This window comes from Acartia tonsa, chromosome 8 (genome assembly GCF_053477335.1).
Source record: "Acartia tonsa isolate MP-2025a chromosome 8, ASM5347733v1, whole genome shotgun sequence".
NCBI classification, from domain to species: domain Eukaryota; kingdom Metazoa; phylum Arthropoda; class Copepoda; order Calanoida; family Acartiidae; genus Acartia; species Acartia tonsa.
In genome coordinates, this window is record NC_137267.1 from 41,149,236 (window position 1) to 41,172,874 (window position 23,639).

The window sequence follows — 23,639 nt, forward strand, 5'->3', positions numbered from 1 at the left end:
CAAAACATTCCATAACAAAGATTAAAAATTAATAATAATAATAATGTTTTTTTTTGGTTCTGCCAGGTACCCCTTAGCTTAGGAGATAGCACTTACAATACTCTAAATTGCTGCTATCTATCGAAAATTTAGAGTTACCAATATGAAATTTAATCTCATACAAAATAAAACAATATAGACTCAGAATTTATTTATTAACTAATTATAAATTGGAGAAGTTTGTATATTATAATTTAATACAATTATACAATTTAATACAAGTTCCCAAATTTTATAAACCAAGGAAAATGGCAAATATGTTTAAAAATACCCAGTATTGTAATAAAAAGTTTTAAAATCTAGCAGTTACCATGTACTTTCAATATAGGGGGGGGGGGAGGGTATTTTTAAATTAATCTCTTCGGAGGGTAAAGAAATCCTCCCCCTTAAAGTTTCGGACTTATAGGAAGATTTACTGTAAAGGAGAACCATATCAGTGCAGCGATAAACGAGATCCTTTGATACACACAGAAAGACAGTTCAGTATTATTACAGAAATATCCCCTCTCTTTTTTTATGTTCTAATTTCAATATTTGGATCTTGTTACTTCTAGGTTAAGCGCTTAACCTTCAAGTAACATGTTTAACTTTGCTTAATCTAATAATAACATGTTAAAGGGAGATAAAAACCTACAAGTAACAAGTATGAGTTCGCTTAACCTACAAGTAACATGTGATAAGCGCTTAAACTAGAAGTAACATGATCCCAAGATTTTGTTACGAAAAACGTGCCGTGTCCATGAGAAAAACTTTGGGATGTTATAATAGAATAAAATTTGTTTCGGTATTTCGTTCCATCAATTTTAGTTTCGGCTCCCTTCACTCAAATAGTTAACACTTATAGTTTATATTGATAGATAGATAGATAGATAGACACATCTATATGTAGATAGATAGTTTGATAGATAAATAGTTTGATAGATGGATAGATAGATAGATTGGTAGATAGATATATATTTAGATATATAGTTAGATATATAGTTAGATAGATAGATAGATAGATATAGCTATAGATAAATAGTTTGATAGATGGATAGATAGATAGTTATACGTCGGTATAGATAATTGAAAAAAAAATCTTACTTTTTGTTAAGACTCCCCTCCATCAATAGTTCTAGTTTGTACAGTTTGTACAGATAGATTGAGTAGAGTAGAGTAGAGTAGATTGATAAGAGAATAGATAGAAAGAAATAAGGTTGGATTAATAGATGGAAATGCTAATTGATGGATAGATGGATAGAAAAAAAACTCAACTTTGGTTTACATTTCTCGTTTACAAATAAAGACAGATAAATGAAATTATAAAATAAATAGGTAAATAGACAGAAATATAGACAGAAAAATAAGAGTATTAATAGAAATATGGTTTGATTTGATAATACAGCTAATTACTTATCTATCTCTGTATCATCTATTATTCCTATGATACAAGTACTAATATATTTAATTCTACTTTTTATTACCATATTTTTGATGCTGTACGTATTGGTGCAAAAAATGGGGACAAATTTCAAATTGTTTTGGCGTGTGACGTCATACCCCCATATCTTTTCTAGGGGGTTTCTTTCCTCCTTCCCTTTTCTTTCCCCTCACTTGTGACGTAAATAAACAGCCCCGTCAAATCAATTTAAAAATTGTCCCCATTTTTTGCACCATTACGTACAGCATCCATATTTTTCCAATTTATCTATTTTAACCTATTTTAACATTAATTTATCTATGAATCTATCTATCTATAATATATATACGTTTTAATAAAAAGATAGATAGATATAATTTGTACTTCCGTGGCGTTGAATAATTATTTCCTGCGGCGAGAGGGACAATTTCATGCAGGACAATACAGGGATCTAAAGGGATAAGACAATGGCCGATAAATTGATGTACATCAACAATCATAATACACTATATTACCACTTCTGTAGATTAAAATTAAAAACGTTTGAACGCTCAACTTAATGCAACCAATCAAAATTCAATAAAGTTCCTAAGGTTGTTAAGCCCACGAATAAGAAAACGTTATTATAAAACTTTAGGGACTAGTGTAATAAATATCCTATTGTCCCCTCTTTCTCTGTGAGGACAATATCTCATAGACAAGGATAAGGAAAGATATCCTTCTATAATACAAAGTAGAACGATCTGTCTGTCCGTCTGTCCCTTAAGATCTCGGTAACCACTGAACCGATCGGATTCTACTCTTCAGGGTTTATACCTATTGGTCCTGTAGTGGTTTTAAGCTATTTTCTTGGGGGGTGGGACACCCCCAACCCCCCAAAAACAACAAAATCCCCTCCCATTTTTTTTTAAATTTTTTTTTTGCTTAAGATTTCCTTGGTCCTTTCGAATAATTTTTTTTTATCACCTCTTGGGGCAAAGCCCCTAGAGGCTAAGGGCGAAGCCGCTAGTATATATAAAAGTAATAGGGTGTCTGTCTGTATTCATGTTTGTGTGTACCAAAAGTTAACATACTTTTTATCGTTTTACTACTGTTTTTTACTTAATACTCACAACCCTTACGGATTTTTAGCGCAACCTACTCCTTCCTTTTATTTTCGAAAAGCGTATGTGATAATACATGCCTGGCAGAATCATTATTTTTATAAACCTAAAACGCTTAATATCTATTTATCCTTCTATTTTCTTTTTATCCTCATTCTTCTTTGTGAAATAACCCAATAACTCATTTTCCCCATGGTAAAAAGATGTAGCCAATCACAGAGTTTGGCGGCAAATTTGGACCAATCACCAAGCTGCATGAAATGCCGCCAAATTCTGGCCAATAAAATGCAAGATGTGGAAATTGGTGCTTAAGAGAAATATTTTTGTAAAGATTATAAGAAGTTGGCTAATGAGATATTATTAATTTTAGCCTTGTTTCTGCAAATTAGAGAAGAGATAGCAAGATAGATAATTATATAGGTAGATAGCTAGTTAGACAAATGAGAAATTTAATAGTTAAATAAATAGATAGATAATATATTATAAATAATAGAAAAACTATTAAAAAGGTATTACGAGCCAAAGCCTTCCCCATACTCTAACTTTAAGTGTCACGCACTAGACAAACCAGCAGTAGGTATCATTTGTATAGTCTCTAATATAAGGCAATGTGTAGGCTATTCTAATGTCCTCCCTTCCCTAGATGATAGAGACGCACCGCTAGCTACATTTAAGTTTCTTTTTAGCACACAAACAGACACAAAAATTCCCATAGAAACCCATTTTCTGTGTGAATTTGTATGTGTATATGTGAGTGTGTGTGTGTATCAGTTTAGGAAGTAACATGTTTCCATAAAATTAATACATGTAAAATTGATTCTAATTTAATTATCAGTCATCCATACGAAAAAACTATATCTAGCATCGTATTATATCCAATCCAGCTTTCTACGAATATAAAAATGTCAACATAAAATTAAAACCAGTTTTTTAGCCCGTGCCTTCGGCACATCCGGGCTAAAAAAACTGGTTTTAAACCTTATAATTGTATATTCTATATCCACAGAAAGCTGTTTATAATACGATGCGAGAAATAGCTGTTCTTGGTCTATAAGTAACATGAAAAACGAAGATCTTTAAAGGAGATAGGCAGAACGTTTTAGTATAAGGAAATCATAACTATAAAATATGATCCAAAATCTTTATCTGCCCCGCTCTAATATTTGTCTTTGAGAATAATGAACCTTTTCAATGACTTTGGCCGTCAGCGACAAATGACAAAAAGAATAAATGTATCAGTGATTCGGAATAGTATTCAAAAAAATATTTATAGAATAACAAGGTTTACGGTGATTTATTATTTCTTACTAATTTCCGATTAATGGGAGAGTTAAGCAGTATTTATTTGCACTTTGTTTTATTATAAATTATCATAGATGTGCAAAGTGGGGTTCCATGGGGGTGATTCCCCTCCTTAAACTTAGAAAACTCTCATTTACCCCCCCCCCCCTAAAAATAAAAAGCTTAGACGTCCCTGCACCTTACCATTTTATGCATTTTATTGCATTATGTAAGTTACGTTGGGTTAGGTATATGAAAGAATATCCCTGCATGAAGAGAATAAGGCTCTTAGGTTTTGGTAGTTGAGTTAGAGGACTTAACCCCCCCCCCCCTCAGTCAAATTTGTCATTGATTTAGAAATTGTGGATTCCAAAAGGAAGTTTACAAAATCTTGACATAAATTTTGAATGTGGTCTTCATTTCTAATGGATGTATGATAACTTGGATCTTACACCAGATTTTCATATTATGTAATAAAGTGAATTCTGTAGCTGGCTGAAATAACGATCTCCCTCTTCCCCCTCCTTTACTCCATCCTCTTTCCTCCTACTGAATAAACGGCCCGACCAATAAATAATGAGCGGAAATTGCAACCTAAATTGATGAAAAATTTTTCTCCACGTATAACATCCACGTATATTCTGTATCCATTTTATTTCTATAGTAATTGTCCGTGTGTCTGATTGGCTGCACAAAACGGGGCGTGGCCTTGGCGCACCATTTAGCGCCAAATTTCCCTTACCCTCTTCGGTAACTTGGGGATGGGGGGTTGGCAGAGGGAAGGGAGGGGTGTGTAGAGAAATTTGTAAGAAGTTAATATAAAGATAATACTTCAGTTTGTTCTGTTACTAAGATATGTCGACAGCTTAGGTTAATTATATAACAAAGTGATTTGCATAAATATATAATGTATAATTAAAGCGAAGCTTTAGATAATTAGGATTTGTCCTTATTTCACTAAAAATAGAATATATCAATTATTTATCCTTATAAGATAATACTTTTATGAATAAGGTATATTGGCGGTTTAAAGTTTATGTTTTAGTTGGTTTTAAGCTATTTTAATTAATAAGGTTATAGCCTCCAGAAAGGGCTTAAAGCTGCTAGTAATTTTAATGGTAAATGTTATTTATAATTTTTCAGTATAAATGTTATAATTAGTCATATCACATGGATGTTGATATCAAACAAGATATCCAGAGCCAAGATATAGACATCAATAGCCAAGATATAGACATCAAATACAGTGATAGTATTAAAGACATCAAAATTAGTGATATAAAAATGGACAGAGAGTCTGTATCGCCAGCCCCCAGTGGGTCAAGTCCAGATAAAATGGTAAATTCGCCACCCTCGCCAAAGTTTGGTGGCCTGACGGGCAAAAAAGGATTCAGTATTGACTCAATTTTAGCAGGTAATGTCTTTCAGGAATCTAAAGGGAAAAGACAATGGCCCATAAATTGATGTGCATCCCCAATGATGATACACCTAATTATTACCCCTTTTGAAAATTGAAATTAGTTGTTGAAAGGTTTGAATATTCAACATAATTTACCAAACAATCCAAATTCACTAAAGTCCCCAAAGTAGTTAAGCCAACGAATAGGAAAACATTATTATAAAACTTTGGGGACTAGTGTAATAAACAGCCCATTGTCCCCTCTCTCTCTGAATGTCTTTCATAATTTGACTCAAATAACCCCCCCAAAAAATATTAATCATTCCTCCACCCCCTCAAAAGAATATTTCTTTCGTGTATATAGGTTCGCTCTATCCTATCTTGGGCGAATTCATTAGTCTAAAAAATAGTAACTATCTTTTTTAAAGAAAAATAACTTGAAAATGGCAGTTCTGAATATCCGATGCAAATAGGGTTTAAATACAAATAATGCTTTCTAGAAAAGCTCAGAGAGGTATTAGGGTGGTTGTCCATTCCTTTAATAAACATACAGCTACTAGATGTGCTACCGTTATTTTAATAATGACTATCTTTTTTTAAATATCTTTAAAATAGCCGTTCTAAATATCCGATGCAAATAGGGTTTAAATACAAATAATGCTCTCTAGAAAAGCTCAGAGATGTATTAGGGTGGTTGTCCATTCATTTCATAAACATACAGCTACTAGATGTGCTACCGTTATTTTAATAGTGACTATTTTTTTAAAAAATATCTTTAAAATGGCCGTTCTGAATATCCGATGCAAATAGGGTTTAAATAAAATAATGCTTACTATAAAAGCTCAGAGAGGTTTTAAGTTGGTTGAGGCTCTTTGTCCATTCCTTTAATAAATACTAGCAGCTTCGCCCCTAGACTTTAGGGGCTTTGCCCCAAGAGGTATAATTACATCTTTTATTACCTGGAGATGCCCCCACTCCACCACTATCTATAATACAAAGTAGAACGATGTCTGTCTGTCCGTCTGTCTGTCTGTCTGTCCGTCTGAAGCTTAAGATCTCAGTAACCACTGAACCGATTAGGCTCTTCTCTTCAGGGAATATACCTACTGGTCCTGTGATGGTTTTAAGCTATTTTCTTGGGGGGTGGGACACCCCCAACCCCCCAAAAAATGAAAAATACCCCCCCCCCCCAAAAAAAAAATAAAATTTTTTTTTTACTTTTTCTTTTTAAATCTAAAATACGAAAAATTAGGTTGATCAAACCTCTTGGGGTAAGCCCCTAGAGGCTAGGGGCGAAGCCGCTAGTTTTAAATAATTCAACAACAAAAAATTAGTTGGGGGATTTTTTGTTTTGGGGGGGTTTGGGTTTCAGTAGTTACCGAGATCTTAAGGGACAGACATCATTCTACTTTGTATTATAGATACAGCTACTAGATGTGCTACCATTACTTTACAAAAAAGTTTTTTTTAATTACTGGGTCAATTTGGTAGATCTTTTCGAGGAAGTAATGTTTTAATTGTTTTTTAAAAAACAATTCAATGATAAATAGCCAGCAATTTAGTGTAACTGAAGATTCTATATATCAACAATGGAATCATTATTACTTGGATCTTACACCAGATTATTATGTAATCTAATAAAGAGAAACTTGTAGCTGGCTAAAAAACGATTCCACCCTTTTCAACCTATCCACTGCCCTCCTATAAGATGTACGAAGTGACCATAGGAGATGTCCTCTCCATGTTAGCAACCTAAATTGACAACAATTTCTCCGTTCAGCAAACAAGGAGCTGTCGAACGAAGCTGCGAGGCTACAACTTCCATCAACTACTACAACAACACCTTCGTTGCCCCTCCCCCCAACCAGTCCCCCTACCACAGGAATATATATATGCTAGATTATTACAAAAAAATCTTCAAAATTCTAAAATCTGACTCTGAAATACCCTCATGGAAAAACCCCATATCTTTATTTTCTCCCCAAAAAAGTATTTTCAATGATTATTTTAGGTTAGGTTAAGTAAAGCTCAGAAAAGCCCATAAAAGGGGGTGGGAGTTTGAGTTTTTGTAATAAAGAAATAGGTTGAATCAAAGCACCAAATATTTACTATTAATCTGATAAAAACCTATTTTCTTTCATTTTTCAAGCATCTAATATACTTATTAATACAGGACTACCCCTGCCCTTCCCCTCTCTGCTCTCCCCTTACCTGTTTCCCCACTTGCCCCACGGGGGTGTGGGGGCAAGTTTAGGTGGGGTTGACCGTCATCCTCTCATAGACCAACCATCAGCGGACCAAGAAACTGAGCTTCCATTTCAAGGTAAAATAAATTTCAATTCTGTTGGAAGAAGCTTTTTATAGTGCCTATACAAAATAACGTCTTACTGGCCTACCATTGGTTAATTAAAATGTATGCTGGCCTGTCATTTTTAATATAGTCTGTGTATTGGCCTATTATTGGTCATTTGTATTGTAAGGCGCCTATTTTATAGGCACTATATAAATACAAAGATAGATATTTTGATGCATGGAAAAAGTCAGTTTTAGAGTAAATGCTAAAAATACCATTACAACAGAAATTTTCACAAGAAAATACAGACATCTAATCTTATTAACAGCCAAAATAATCATATTTTTAAAATACAGCAGTGCGTGTATTGTCATGAAAATTTTTGCATTAAATTTTAGCCTCCAACTTTAATAGCAGCCGAAAACAATCATGATTTTCGTTTAATGTAGTCAACGGACAAACGAATGTCCCCTAGTAATCATAGAGAGCCCACGCTTAAAAAAACTGGATCAACTGCAGTTCACGGTAAAATATTCCTGGTAACCAATATTTCCAAAAATCTATGGATTTTAAGGGCTGCTAGCTGCCAAACAGCTGAACGTACAGATCATGCCCGCACACTGTTTTAAGTGGCATAAGAAGGCCTACAAATAATCTGGAATAGAAATAAATCAAAAATGCATAATTATCTCGCAGAGCAGAGAAATGCACGAAAAAGACCTATTTTACGCGTTTTTTCTTCAGTGAACTGTGTATCATTGGATCTTGGCTATCCAGGTTATTTGTAGGCCTTCTTATTCCGCTTAAACAATGTGCGGGCATGATCTGTACGTTCAGCCGTTTGGCAGCTAATAGCCTTTAAAATCCATAGATTTTTGGAAATATTCGTTACCAGGTATATTTTACCGAGAACTGCAGTTGATCCAAAAATCTTTTATTGTAGGTCTTATGAACGGACTTTTCTCTTATCCAGATGCCATAAACTTACACTCAGGTACTTTCATCTATATCCATTCCTAAACAGGGAGATACGGAAAGTGACATGTGTGACGTCATAAAAATACGTCTAAAAAGAAAGGATGTGAGGAAAAGCGGTAAGTAAACCCTTAAAAAAAGAGATGTATTAAGACGTATTTTTATGACGTCACACATGACACTTTCAGTAACTCCACTAATCAGATAAAAATTTTATATATGATTTTCTTTATAGCTAAACTTACAATATGAATATGATATATCTATCTTTATCTTTGTATCTGTTTTCTGTCTAACTAACTTTTTATCCTCTCCAGGAATGCTATCGCAAATGTTATTATCACTGCACGCTAGAAGCCCCCATCACCCCTTGCTGCCATTCAGACAAAATATTTTTAATTTTGCAGGTAAATAATTTGATAAAAGCGCAGCTTATTATCCAGGGACTCTTCATTCGAAGGAGAACAATGGGGATAGAAAAATAGCCTAAAACTATCTTAGGACCTCTTTGAAGCTAACCTTAAATAGAGAACCCAATCGGTGTAGTAGTCATTGAGATTTCAAGCTTTACACAACAAAAAAAATACTTTTTGATAACATCAGTATTTTAAGGAAATGCTAGGTATACAAAAAGTTTCATTTATAAAAATCGGCAAAAGTGTTTGAAGGTCTTTTTTACTACTTTTCATGTAACCTGGGTAATCTCTAGAGGACGGGGAAAATGTATGTATGTAAAAATTCAATAATATACACATTTTGATTTTAGATTTTAACATTTTTTTAAAAACTAAAATATATTTCAGTCTACTTCTGTTACATTTGTCGTCTATCATTTGTAAATCAAACGCGTTGCTGAAATCAAAGTGTAATTAATTATCCTCTATATATTTTATTAAAAAAGGGTGATAACCAATAGCGTTCAGAGGATTTTGCTAGGGCGTAAATTTTGACACCCCCCTTACGATTTTTGACATCCCCCTTGAGCCAAAATCGTAGGGAGTGTAGGAGAGTGTATTACAGACATCAAGAGATTTTTTTTAGTGTCATCGGGGTATATCCACACCCCCTTTGGTGTCCACCCACCTAAAGTAATGTCAAAATAAGCATCCATGAATTAGGTTGACCGAAATTGATAAATTGTTTCAGAATTAACATGAATCTTTTCTAAAAATGAAGCTAGTAAAAGTGGCTGACTCAGATTATGACGTCAAAAAAAAGTAACCAATGAGAGGCTACTATAAATTTTACCATTGGTCAATTACAGTGTATGCTGGCCTCTCATTGGTTAATTTTTTTGACGTCATAATCTGAATCAGCCACTTTTACTAGCTTCCTAAAAAGCAAAAAAATGAAATAATCTAATGGATAGCCTTTATGCTGATTTATTGACAATTTAAGGAGCCCGAAGGAAGGACCTCTACCGGAGGAATTCCAACCTAAAATGTGAACCTTTGGACGTGGAGGGGTGTGACTCCAATGATAACATTCATGAGTCACCCGAGATATCTAGCACTCAAGGTAGGATACCTAGATATCTAGCACTCAAGGTAGGATACCTAGATATCTAGCACTCAAGGTAGGATACCTAGATATCTAGCACTCAAGGTAGGATACCTAGATAGCAAGGAAGAGATAGATAGTCAATTATAGCTATAAATATTTAGAAAATAGAAAAAAATATTAAATATCAAATTAATATCAAGTAATCAAATTAATGTAAATAGGTAGCTAGATAGCAAGAAATGACTAGAAGGATAGAGATAGTTGGAAAGAAGGTATGATACCTAGATAGGTACCGAGATATATAGTAGTTAGCTAAGGATAACTACCATATATAGTAGACACCAGATATATCTAGGTTGATAATTAAAACGTAGATAGATATACAGGGAAAAAAATAGTATAATTAGAAGCAAAATAGTTTAACTTGAGTGTGATAACCTGTCACTGTTCTCTACATATAAGATTTACCATCAAGTTAGAATAGTATTGTAAAAAATTATTCATTTGTTTTTTTATCCATCTAAAGGCTAGTCCCTAAATACATATATGTATATTAAGTTAAACAAATTAAAATGATTAAATAACTATTTACTGGCTATTAAAGTAATATCGACATATGTCTGAACAAAATCATAAAACTCATAACTACAGTATTTTTAAGTAGCGCAGCTACTCTAACATTTGGGTAAGTTCGTTTGTCGATGCTCAAAAGTGATTTCTTTCGTAGCGCTGGAAAGTGTCATGTGTGACTTCATGAAAATACGTCTATTATCTCTTTTTTAGGTGTTTTCTATTCAACACTTCTCCTCTGATCCCTCTTTTTTGGACATTTTTTATATGACGTCACACATGACACTTTCCAGAGCTTCTTTCTTTAGCCTGGTGTAAATAAGAAGATATTAACAACTTATTTTTTCTTAATCTATTATTTCATTCTTTATACTTCCTCGCTATTTATTATTCTTGTTCAGTCTCCATTGTCCATTACTAGAACAAGGATGACAATATCCATAACAGCGAAGCACTGAAACGGTAGGACAAACGGACATTAACACTTGTATAATATCAGAACTAAATAATGAATCGAAGCAAAATTGTAAGTAAAATTGTTGAAAACTGCTTGATACAGAATAATGTTTATGGACATACTTACAACTTTAGGATTTGATTATAGAGTTGCTTCGCTTATAAAATTGTACTTTGTTGTCCCAGGAATCAGTATACCAAAAATCAGATCAATCGGATTATTAGATCACAAAAAATTAGTTGTTAAAAAAGTAATAAAATCAACATGTTTAAAATGGACGTACGGACATTCTCGTAATGATTATAGAGTTGCTACGCTTTCTAAATCGTACCTAACTACTACAGAAATCCAAAAGCAAAGTTTGAAATCATAGGACAATTCTAACATGCCTAAATTAAGGGAAAAAGCTATTCGTTACGGACGTAAGGACGGACCGACCCTAATTATAGAAAAGCTTCGCTTTTAAAAACTAACCTCACAAAACATGAGGTAACCCCCCTCCCCCTAGGCGAACTGGGAGGTTAAGTACCCCATAAAACTGGAGTTAATCTGATTTTCTAATTTTACAAACCTTTATTAAAACCAGGGGGGAAAGGGAGATGACAATGGCGCTAAGATTTATTTTCCTCCTACCTAACAAAGACTAAATTTATACGTCAACTAATAAAAGTGGTCTCTGTTAAAATTCATTTGAACTACTAAAACTAAAGAAAAAAATTATATTCTTATAATTGGTCTAGCTACTTGGTCTTATATTCTTATAATTACATTACATTGATATTTTACCAGCAAAAAAGTTTGTAAAAGAGAAAGAGAAAAAGAGAGAAAAAGAAGAGGTATAGAAAATAGAAGGATAATAACATGACAATATGATGTAAAGTACCCAATAAATTCTCATTAGTATTGACAAATAAGATTCATCTTTCTTTTTATCCACTCTTACATTAATATCATATTAAATACTATTTATCCATCTACCTATTATTAATTTATCTATGTATTGTATATATCCAAGAGCTCGGCAGTCGTACGTCAGCCGCATGTAAGTCAGGAGAGTTTAAAATTGCGGGTTATGCGCGGCTGTCGAGCCCTTATACATATAATTTATCCATTTATCTATCACTCATTATCTATTTATCTACCTATATTCTATCACTTCTATCCATCTATCCTTTTTCAATCAAATATTGTACCAATTGATCTACCTAAATATTACTTTGCTCAACCCTATCTATCTATCTACTATCTACATATTATATTATACTAGTGACTGTCCCCTAGCATCTAGGGGCTCTATATTCGAAAGGACCTTACCAAGACTTTTAATCTGAAACCAAAACTTAAAACCAGCTCGGGGCCTATGTGAAGCTTGCCTGAAATAGAGAACTCAATCGGTTCAGAGGTTAAGGGTTAAAAAAATCTTAAGCTTCAAACAAAAAAATCCTTACTACTTTATATCATAGGTTATCACTCTATATGTCTATACCTCTATTTCATATATGTATATTTTATAATTTTCCCTTCACTAAGTGGAATAGATACTAAAACCATTTACTAACAAGGAGACTTATTTAACAGTTTTTATCATATTTTTAATGTCATATTATTTCAGTAATATGACAGAACCATAACATCACACAGTTACTACTATACTACTAAATTATGCTGTAATTGTATGATATTAAGTAACTCTAAACCCAGCCCTTTCAAAGACTAATAGCCGGATTTATAAATAAACCCAAAATATACAAATACTATTTTCCGACATAAGTTCAAATTTTTTATTATATTTTTAAAGTTTATGTTAGTTATATCTCATATCGTATTACAGACAGCTTTCCGAGGATATCAAAATAAAAAAACTCGATATTATTCTCAGTTTTGTTAGCCCCCAATGCCTAAGGCCCGGTCTAACAAAACAGTTTTTAAGTTTATGATTTTTATTTTTATTTTCTTAGAAAATTGTCTGTAATTCGATGCTATACATGATTTTTCAGTAATAGTATGGCTAATAATAGGGTTGGGCCGGATATCCGGTTTGGCCGGTTATCCGGCCGGATATCCGGCCATTTTCAATATCCGACCGGATACCGGATATTAAAACTATCCGGTTACAGGATATTCGGCTGATTTTTGACGCCGGATATCCGGTTATCCGGCCGGATATCCGGTAATTTGCCGGATATCGAACGTTGGCCAGATATCCGGCCGGAACCGGATATCCGGCATTAGAAATCAGCCGGATATCCGGTATCCGGCCAAAAAAGTATCCGGCCCAACACTAGAGCCTAATAACTGATTCTAATTCACCGGATTTTAATACATACTTGAAATACTATTTGCAAAAGAATTATAATTTTTATTGGTTAATGGCATATGCCGAAAAGTGGTCATGTTTTACACATTATTGACATTATGTTATTTCAAATTTATATTGGCGACAATGATATTTATGACTACAGACTTATTTTTAAAATATTTTTATCACAAAAATCAACTAAATTTGCCATAAGTTAACGACTGCTTTTTGTAATTTTGGGAATATATTGCATATTCATTTTGAACAATAAGTGAACCGTTAAATCTACCCCCTTTTAATTAAAAAAAGGCATTTGTAGCCCGGGCGAGGGATCTAACACTGCGGGGCTCTAGCCATGCGATCCGCTACCAATAATACCTAACCTTAATTTTATTGCAAAAATACAAAGTTCGTTTGTGGTCCATTTTCTATAAAATTTAGTTATTGTAATTATATGCTCAAGGACTATGTTCACATGTTCAAAGTAAATTGTGGTGCATTTTTAAAAATTTCATGGTTTTCGAAAAAAAATATTTGATTGACCTATCCCTGAATACCTAGTGAAAGTATAATGTTCTATTTTCCGAAATAACTTTTACCGCAGCATGTCAGTTCATTTTGCTATATTTTGTCGCCCATAATTTTTCTCATTTAATATACACAGAATATATAAAACAGAAAAAAGAAAACGAATATGTGTATGTGCGTTTGTGTATGTCTAATATCAGTAACCAAATACCTAATGTGTCTTCTAAAATTAACTGACCCCCCCCCCAAAAAAAAAAAAATAAAAAACGCCAAAGCTTTTTTTGAGAATGGTAAAATAAGAGATTTCAGGGTTTTAGTGGAATAGACACCCTTTTAGCCCCCCCCCCTTCATTAAACCTTTAATGCCCCCCCCCCCCCAAAAAAAAAAACATGTTTGTTGCCCCAGCCAGGAGCCCTAACCTTATGATTCCCTATTCCAATGGGATGAAATTCGTACGGGTCTATTTTACCCGTGCCTTTAGAGTAGTCACTCCATTAATCATTAAAAATTTTACTTAAACTTTACTGTACATTTATTGAAAATATCTATTTGTGGCCACGTTTGCTCATTTTCATGAGAAAATCAATCTCAAAATATTTCATCTCATTTACCAGAAAGAAAATTGTTAGTGTGAGTTTCTTTTTAAGATTTCTTAAACTTCTGTTGTTATTCTAAAAATAGGGTCGGTCCGTCCGTAACGGTTAGCTCTTTTCGTTGATTTAAACACATTTAAATTGTAAAGGGTGTGCAAAAAAAAATGCGGACATTTTTAAAATTGAAATTGCGCGGCTTGTGTTGATAGTAGAACAAGGATGACAACATCCATAAAAGCGAAGCTCTGAAACGGTAGGACAAACGGACATTAACACTTGTATAATGTCAGAACTGAATAATCAGAATGCGAATGTATAAGAGTCAAAGCAAAATTGTAAGTAAATTTGTTGAAAAACTGCTTGATACAGGATAATGATTATGGACATACTTACATTTTTAGGACTTGATTATAGAGTTGCTTCGCTTATAATATTGTACTTTGTAGTCCCAGGAATCAGTATACTAAAAATCAGACCAATCGGATAATTAGGTCACATACAAATTTGTTGTTAAAAATGTTAAAAAAATCAACATTTCAAAATGGACGTACGGACATTCTGTTAACGATTATAGAGTTGCTACGCTTTCTAACTCGTACGTAACCATTACAGGAATCACCATGCAAAATTTGAAATCGATAGGATAATTCTAACATGCCTAAATTAACGAAAAAAGCTATTTAAAAAAGTAAAAAAAATCAACATGTTTAAAATGGACGTACGGACATTTTGGTAATGATTATAGAGTTGCTACGCTTTCTAAATCGTACCTAACTACTAAAGGAATCATCATGCAAAATTTGAAATCGATAGGACAATTCTAACATGTCTAAATTAACGAAAAAAGCTATCCGTTACGGACGTACGGACGTACGGACGTACGGACGGACGGACGGACGGACGTACGGACGTACGGACGGACCGACCCTAATTATAGAAAAGCTTCGCTTTTAAAAATACTACGCATATCGTTAGAACATTTGAACTCAAAAGTATCCTATATTAAAGGGTAACTAAAAATAGAAATATTCCCCTCAAAATATCAACCATATTTTACGGTTTCTAGGGCTCTAATTATACTATAGAATGACATTACATTATCTGCTAATGGAGAAAATAGTTCCTGTATTGTAATGTTACTGCTCTTCGATATCTTTAGGAACGACTGTTAAATGGTTTCCGTGTGTTATAATAACCGTATTTCCATATCTATAATGGTTTCTAATGAGTAATCTATCTCTCTTTCTCCTCGTAATATGCAGGGATCAGACAATGGGAGATAAATATATCTATAATACAAAGTAGAACGATGTCTGTCTGTCTGTCTGTCTGTCTGTCCGTCTGTCTGTCTGTCCGTCCGTCTGTCTGAACGTCCCTTAAGATCTCGGTAACCACTGAACCGATTGGATTCTACTCTTCAGGGAATATACCTACTGATCCTGTGGTGGTTTTAGGCTATTTTCTTGGGGGGTGGGACACCCCCAACCCCCCAAAAAATAAACCCCCCCCCATTTTTTTTTTTTTGTAGAAGATTTCCTTGGTCCTTTTACGTATTTCGCCAAAGATTTTTTTTATCACCTCTTGGGGCAAAGCCCCTAGAGGCTAGGGGCGAAGCCGCTAGTATAATATATAGTAATTTTTTGAAAACAAAGTTGGATAAGAACAGTAGGTTGTTATACAGTAAATAAGATATGGTTTTCTGAATCCAATAATAAATATATAATTACTGTCAAAAAAGTTATTTTATATATTTATGTATTAGCTTGATGTCTGTCTGTTCGTCCGTCCGTCCGTCTGAAGCTTAAGATCTCGGTAACCACTGAACCGATCGGATTCTACTCTTCAGGGAATATATCTACTGGTCCTGTGGTGGTTTTGGCTATTTTCTTGGGGGGTGGGACACCCCCAACCCCCCCCCCCCCAAAAAAAAAAAAAATCCCCCCCATTTTTTTTTGTAGGAGATATCCTTTTTTGTAGAAGATTTCCTTGGTCCTTCTAATTTTTTTTTTACGAATTTCACCTTAACTTTTTTTATCTTCTCTTGGGGCAAAGCCCCTAGAGGTTAGGGGCGAAGCCGCTAGTATTTATATAACATAAGACTCTAATCTGAAGTCGATAGAGTATTATTATGCCTATTATTACATGTCATCATGAATGTACAAAAACAATATTATTTTATCATTAATGGCATTTAATAACATAATTCATTTAATACCATTAAGTCAACAGAATCGAAATTATATGTATTTTAACAATTTACCAAATACCTCCAATTTGGACAAGATTTTTATACGCAACTTGAAATTACTTAGACACAGGCATATAGACATACTATCCTTATAATAAAGTAACAGGATGTCTGTCTTTTTGTGTGTATAAGGATCTCGCTAACCAGTGAACCGATCGGGTTCTCCTTTACAGGGTAGCTTTTCATAGGTCCAATAAAGGTTTATAACTATTTTGGGGGAGGGTACAACCAATCTATTAAGAGAAATCGCCTAAAAAAACATTTTTTACTTTTTCTTTTTAAATCGAAAATAAAAAATGGGTAGTCGAAATCAACCCCCCTCCCCCTTATGTGCCACTAGAGGCCTCTAGTATGTATTTAAAGTAGCATCGCTTCTAAAAAAAAAGAGTAGTACTTTGATTTATTTTTCAAGTAAATAATCTGTTAAACATATAAAACAAATGGTTTCTCCTTTTATGTTAAAATATATATTTTACACATAAAATAAAACGATAAGTAAATAAAGTGTATTTTGTTTGTTACTTAAAATCTTAAAAATAGCGGGGATTGTTTTCGTACTGAAAAATCATGTATTTTTTTATATATCTATCCGCGGAAAGCTGTATATAATACGATGCAGTAAATAACTATTACCTCATTTGTGATTAGTATAAAATAGTTTTATTTTATAAAATTACTAGCGGCTACTCCCCTAAGGGCCTCTAGAGGCATGTAAAATGTTTTCTTTTTTGCGATTTATCCTGGGAGGGGGGTGGTGCCCTCCTCCAAAATAGCTATAAACCTTTCCAGGACCTATGAGAATCTACACTGTAAAGGAGAACCATAGCAGTTGGCGAGATCCTTCAGTACACACAGACAAAGATATTGTTACTTTATTATAAGTATTTCCTTTTTACTATTCCTTTATTTATGTAGAAGCATAAATCAAAAAGATTTATTATACAGAAAAAAAGGATGAAACATTTATTTTATCTTTATTTATTCTTCAATCGTCATTCAAACACCAATAAACATTATTTTTCTTCCACTGCTTAGGTTAGGTTAGGTTAAATAAGGTTCATACGCTTAGCATGAGATCTGGGATCTATATGGATAATACAATGTACAATAATTGATGTAATATGAAATCATAGGGGAGATTTTGTCAAATATTAAATTTTTTCCTCGGCGCCGGCTCCGAAAAAACTGAAAAAACATAATGTAATTTATTAAGTAAAGTTTACTTATAATACACTATGAATTTCAATTTTCGGAGCCAACTGGCTCTCGGAGCCGGCTCCTCAATTCATCTTGTAAATCCTATATTCTGATAATGTGTTGATTTTATTGGTTAAAATGTATGGTCACATCTTGTTTGGAACCAACTGATCAAAATTCCATAAGAGTAGTAACAATTTTTGACCAATGAACAAGAAAACGTCTTTTAAAAACTTTTGGTATCAGTGTAATCTACATTTTAATATCCCCTTTTACCCTGAATAAACTAGAAACATATTTTCGAAAAGGAGAGGGTTTTGGGGGATGGTCATAATATCCCATAATCGTGAGATGGATTCTACCTTTTCTGATTTTAATTGTGATTTGATATGTCATAAAGACCATTATAACGGTGACGTTAAAAATTGTGCTCTATTTAATGGACAGCAGATTTTACATAACTAATAGGCAGGTTTTTGGCTATTATTAGTGTTGCTCTTATTCAATAAATAATTTATATTGATTAAATTTCTTTATTTATAAGCGTAGTTAATTTATAATTCTTAATATGTGTGTGTCCGTTTGTCCAATACAAATCAATTAATTATTATCAGGAAATAAGATATTGATTTTGATAATTTTAACACGTAACATTATCTATGGTTAAGTACAGTTTTGCTAATTTATTTTGTTAGGGCCCTTAAATCAGTTGTAACTATAACAACGTAAAATAGATTCGAAAAATATTTTGTGATTGTAGTTTTTGTTCATTATAAATATACAATTTAAGTCCTATTTACAACGAACAAGCTTTTTTAAAATTTCAAAAACGCAAAAAAAAGAGACGAATCGATAAGAATATTACTAGATTATTTTTCAAGAAACAAAAAAAATTCATTGAAGTAACCACAAATTACATCCTTTAATTTCTTACTGATTTTAACCATAATAAATAATCAAAAAATAAATCACAGCTCAGAAAAAAAGAACGTCGTACAAACAGACTTTTAACAGACAAAATAAAGCTATAACACTGTTACACACTGACCGACAGATAAACTTTTCTTTTAGAGTAGCTTTCTTAATCGTTGGATTAACAACTTTGGGGACTTTCATTCAATATTTATTGATTGGTTCATTAAGTTGAGTATTCAAATGTTTCAACCACCAATTGTGATATACAGAAGGGGTAATTTTGTGTATTACCATTGGGGATGAATATCAATTTATCGGCCATTTTCCTTTCTCTTCATATTTCTGATAGCGCAGAACAAACAAATATTATAGAACAGTCAACTTTGATACAGTATTTTAGTTATAAACTACATCTTATGATGTATTTAATAAATATATGTTGAATTCAAACAGTAATATTATCATGATTATATTAAAGCAAAAGACTAGAAGGGTACACCGACAAACGTCCTAATGCGACAAACCTCCTAAAGGACAAACGTCCCAATGCGACAAACCTCCTAATAAGACATCTCTTAAGTAAAACCTCCAAAAAATTTTAATTTCCAATATGGCGATAAAACACACAGGGACGGAATTCAAAACCGAAATTTATTTCTAGAATAACTTTGTCCACAGGGTGAAATTCAAAAATCCGCCTGACAGTTTTCCCAAAGTCTGTGTTGGCTACCCAACGACATGGTTTCGAACCCGATACAACCTTGCATTACAAAAATCGACCCTTACCTCACACATAATAAATGTGATTTCACTTTTAAAAAAATTTTAGGAGGTTTTACTTAAGAGATGTCGCATTAGAAGGTTTGTCGCAATAGGAAGTTTGTCGCATTTTGAAGTTTAGGATGTTTGTCGCATTGGGACTTTTGTCGCGTTAGGAGGTTTGTCGGTGTACCACTAGAAGTTACACGAGCTTTATGTAAATCTACTTACGCGGTGGGGACACAGTGCCGACTTGCAATTGTATCTTTGAATAGCAGCCAATAGCTTAAAAAAAGGTCCCTACCACTGGGGCCATGTAGTTGTCTGGATTATACATCTATACGTACACATTTATTGTGATTTTATATCCCTTTCCTTAAATTTAACACTAATATAGCTCACTTACTCTCTTTCTTAATGATTTTTAAGCATGCAAACTTGTTTTCTATAAAACTTAGTATCGCACAGATTGCAGAGAGTTCTCAAAATTTTGGGTTGTTGAACAAAGTGTGCAATAATTAAGCTAAATTACCCTAAATTTACACAAGGGGAAATTTTGTTTACATCATTAAGGATGTACATTAATATATCGGTCATTGTTTAAACATTAAGATTCCTGTAAAAAAAATATGGTTAGGTATGTTATGGTATACAATTTTAATAACGAAGTTTCTATCCTAGATATCCCAGAGGATAGCGAGGGAGATATCGAGGACAGCCAGCATGATATTGATGAAATGGGGGAGGGTGTTGGCCCCGGGGGGTTGTTATTACACCACACACCCCATGGGAAAACTAGAAGGAGGTAAATATATTATAAATTATGAATCTATCTATCTATTCACATCTATCTTAGCTTTCTACCTTAACTATCACTCTATCTATCTTTCTTTCTGTGTGACAATTTAACTATATACCTATAAACTATCTATCTACCTTTCTCGATGTCAGTTGAACTATCTATCTATCTATTTTAGAAGAACTGCCTTTACAAGTGAGCAACTTTTAGAACTGGAAAAAGAATTTCATAGCAAAAAGGTAATTTTTGATATTTTTATAACAAGTCAGAATTGAGTATTAGTTATTCATCGCATCGTAATATAGTCAGCTTTCCGCGGATATTAAAATAAAAAATTATAATATTGAAACCAGTTTTGTTAGCGGAAGAAAAGGAATCCTTATAATTATAGGCTAAATTTGTTTAACTAGTCACATAATTGTTTTCTACTTAGTTCCAAATGCCATTTGAATGAATTTAGCACCTTTTCGACCATTCAAATGTTGATTATTTGACTATGTAGTTCGCTTTGAAATTGTTATATTGAAAATAATCCTTTTTTATTTTCAGTATTTGAGTTTGTCTGAAAGAAGTCAGATAGCACATTCTCTGAGATTATCTGAAGTACAGGTAAATGGAGTTGTCCTATTTGTTTCAAACTTTCATTATATGATAAAAAAATTGAAGCAACGACTATAAACATAATGCCAATAGACTAATAGATGGACCTAGTTTGATGGATGAATGAATGGATAGTTATATGGATTGATGGATGGATATTAAGATAGATGGATAGTTGAATGATTAGATGAATGAATATATAGATGAATAGATACATGGATGGTAATATGGATTTATAATTGGCTGAATAGATGAATAATTAGATAGATGGATATTTAGATGGATTGATGGATGTTTAGATGGATGGATAGATAGATTGATATTTAGATGGATGAATAAATAGATGGATATTTAGTTGGCTGGATTGATAGATGAATTGACAGATGGATAGATAGATGGATTGCTGGTTTGATGGATAGATGGATGGATGGTTAGTTATGAATAGTTGGCTGAATATTTAGATGGATAAATGGATTGATTGATGAATGGATAGATGCATGAATAAATGGATAATTAGATAGATGGATATTTAGATGTATTGATGGATGGATAGATGGATGGATGGATGTATAGATGGATGGATAGATTGATATTTAGATGGATGGATATAATGTATAATTTTTTTTTCAGGTAAAAATTTGGTTCCAGAACCGTCGGGCCAAGTGGAAGCGTGTGAAAGCTGGCATAGCTCCTGGAGGCAGGGCAGGACAACAGGCCAGCAAAATTGTGGTTCCTATTCCTGTGCATGTCAATAGGTAAGAATCTGTCTGTACAAATCTGTCCAGCTATTTATATTTCAACAAGGGGACTAAAAACTAACATTAGTAATTAGTTATAGAGCGGATGTTCAGTATGAATACAAAAGAGAGAGAAAAAGTAAGAGTGGGCAAACATGATCTTTTGTAGCATGAACTACAGACCTAGAATTTAATAATTTATAAGGAATCTTCAGCTGTGTATTCTTAATAAAAATCAAACAGACGGACAGACATCAATTTTGAATTATAGGGTAGCTTCGCTACTACTAAAAAGTACGTGGGATTGTAGAGCCAAAATTTTTAAAAACTTTTGTTTATTTGCAGGCAATTCGCAATGAGAAACCAAAGTTACGCTGGTCTAACAGCCCCTCCTCCCCCCTCTGTCTCTCCCAAGCCTAGCTTTCCCCCAGGGTTGACCGCTGGTGGCCCCACCTCCTCCTCCTCACCTCTCCCCCATGTTCACTCCCTTCCCTCAGTGAGTGCAGCTACATTGTTGAGTAGTAGCACTACTGAAAATAATAACAGTATTCTAGGATTTACAGGTAATAATTTCCTTTTGGTAAAGATTCAAATTTTTATTTTTTTATGTAAGAAAAGTTTTTGATCATGGAAAGAAAACGAAGTAGTGGGTTTCATCATATTTTTACGATAACTTTTTTTCTATTTCTAGCCCCTGCATGGAAATCATTAACATTTATCTAACGAAACCTAACCTAACTGAAAATAACCTATCAAAAGTTACTGTGAAAATATGACTAATACTGCTTCTTCATTTCTTTTCATGATACAAAGTTTTTAAAAATAAATGCAAGCAAAAACTAAGGATCTTAATTAATCGAACCTGAGTTATAGAATAGGTAGCATTGTTCCTTAAATTCAATTTATTTTATAATAAGTGAGATGGGCATGTTCTCTGTTTCACTAGGTTCTTTGAGGGAAACTGCCATGTTTCCTCTGAGAACAAACTAATAAATATTTATATTTAGGTGCTGCAAGTATTGAATCCAAGTTTCTACCTTACACAACAGCATAGCAAATGTAAAAACTATTTGATTAAACAGTAATCTTTTAATTTTATAATTGATAATATAATAATCAACCTTTTTGTTCAAGTTTTTAAGCATTAGTACTATATGTAAACGTTTTTTTATTGTAAATATTAACCATAAATGTTTCACCTAAAAAGTTCAAATTCATAAGATTGCCATATGTTAATATTTTCATTTTTAAAAAGAGTTGAGGTGGATTCTTAAAAAAATTTGCCAGACTAATCGCTTAGTGGGGCAAAATTGTTTTCGTGAAAAATCCACCAAAATCACATTTAAAATCTACAAAAATGAAACAAAATCAAAGAAGGGTTATTAACATAATATTTCATTTATTTTTTTGTAGATTTTTTATGTGATTTTGGAGGATTTTTTATGTAAACAATTTTGCCCCACTAAGCGATTAGTGGGGCAAATTTTTTTAAAGAATCCACCTCTGAATAATTCAAGGACAAAAAGTAATGGTTTGTTATACAAGAATAGATTTTTTAAACATTTTTTATAATTGATTTACATCTCTAAATTTAACTCTAATATCTAAATTTAATAAATTAAAAAAAAAAATTATTGCATTTTTTGTAAAATAAACATTTCTCTAAAAAAATTCACAAAAAGAAGGGAAGATTTATAGATTTGATTATAGGCTTGATAGGTATATCCAACAAGAACAATGAATATTTGGAAGGTTAAAGCAGACCTCCGAAAACAGCTAATATCACAAAAAAATTTAATTTTTGGGTATAGCTGGGTCTAATTCAGCAAAAAGGAGTGGTAATTAGAGCCATATTAAAAATGTATTATTTGTAATGAAACTTTATAGTCTAAATATCAGTATGCAAAACGAAATAGTTTTTTTTTATGTTTAAATTGCAAAAAC

General features: G+C 32.9%; 3 protein-coding genes across 10 annotated transcripts in view; all 3 read left to right on the plus strand.

Annotated features, from left to right (window-relative positions):
* Nucleotides 1–23,639, plus strand: part of LOC145326964 (uncharacterized) — a 134,046-nt gene that overhangs the window by 39,394 nt on the left and 71,013 nt on the right. The window lies entirely within an intron of this gene.
* On the plus strand, nucleotides 4,974–7,120 carry LOC145326618 (uncharacterized). The gene is made up of 2 exons (XM_080169988.1): nucleotides 4,974–5,236; nucleotides 7,002–7,120. The coding sequence occupies exons 1-2, from the start codon at nucleotides 4,993–4,995 to the stop codon at nucleotides 7,118–7,120; spliced, it is 363 nt and encodes a 120-aa protein (XP_080026114.1). The 5' UTR covers nucleotides 4,974–4,992.
* Nucleotides 7,220–22,938, plus strand: LOC145326619 (uncharacterized). The gene is made up of 11 exons (XM_080169989.1): nucleotides 7,220–7,232; nucleotides 7,395–7,544; nucleotides 8,458–8,508; nucleotides 8,807–8,896; nucleotides 9,888–10,007; nucleotides 20,241–20,364; nucleotides 20,537–20,597; nucleotides 20,908–20,967; nucleotides 21,589–21,713; nucleotides 22,041–22,258; nucleotides 22,703–22,938. Exons 1-11 carry the CDS (start codon nucleotides 7,220–7,222, stop codon nucleotides 22,747–22,749), a joined length of 1,059 nt encoding a protein of 352 aa, XP_080026115.1. The 3' UTR covers nucleotides 22,750–22,938.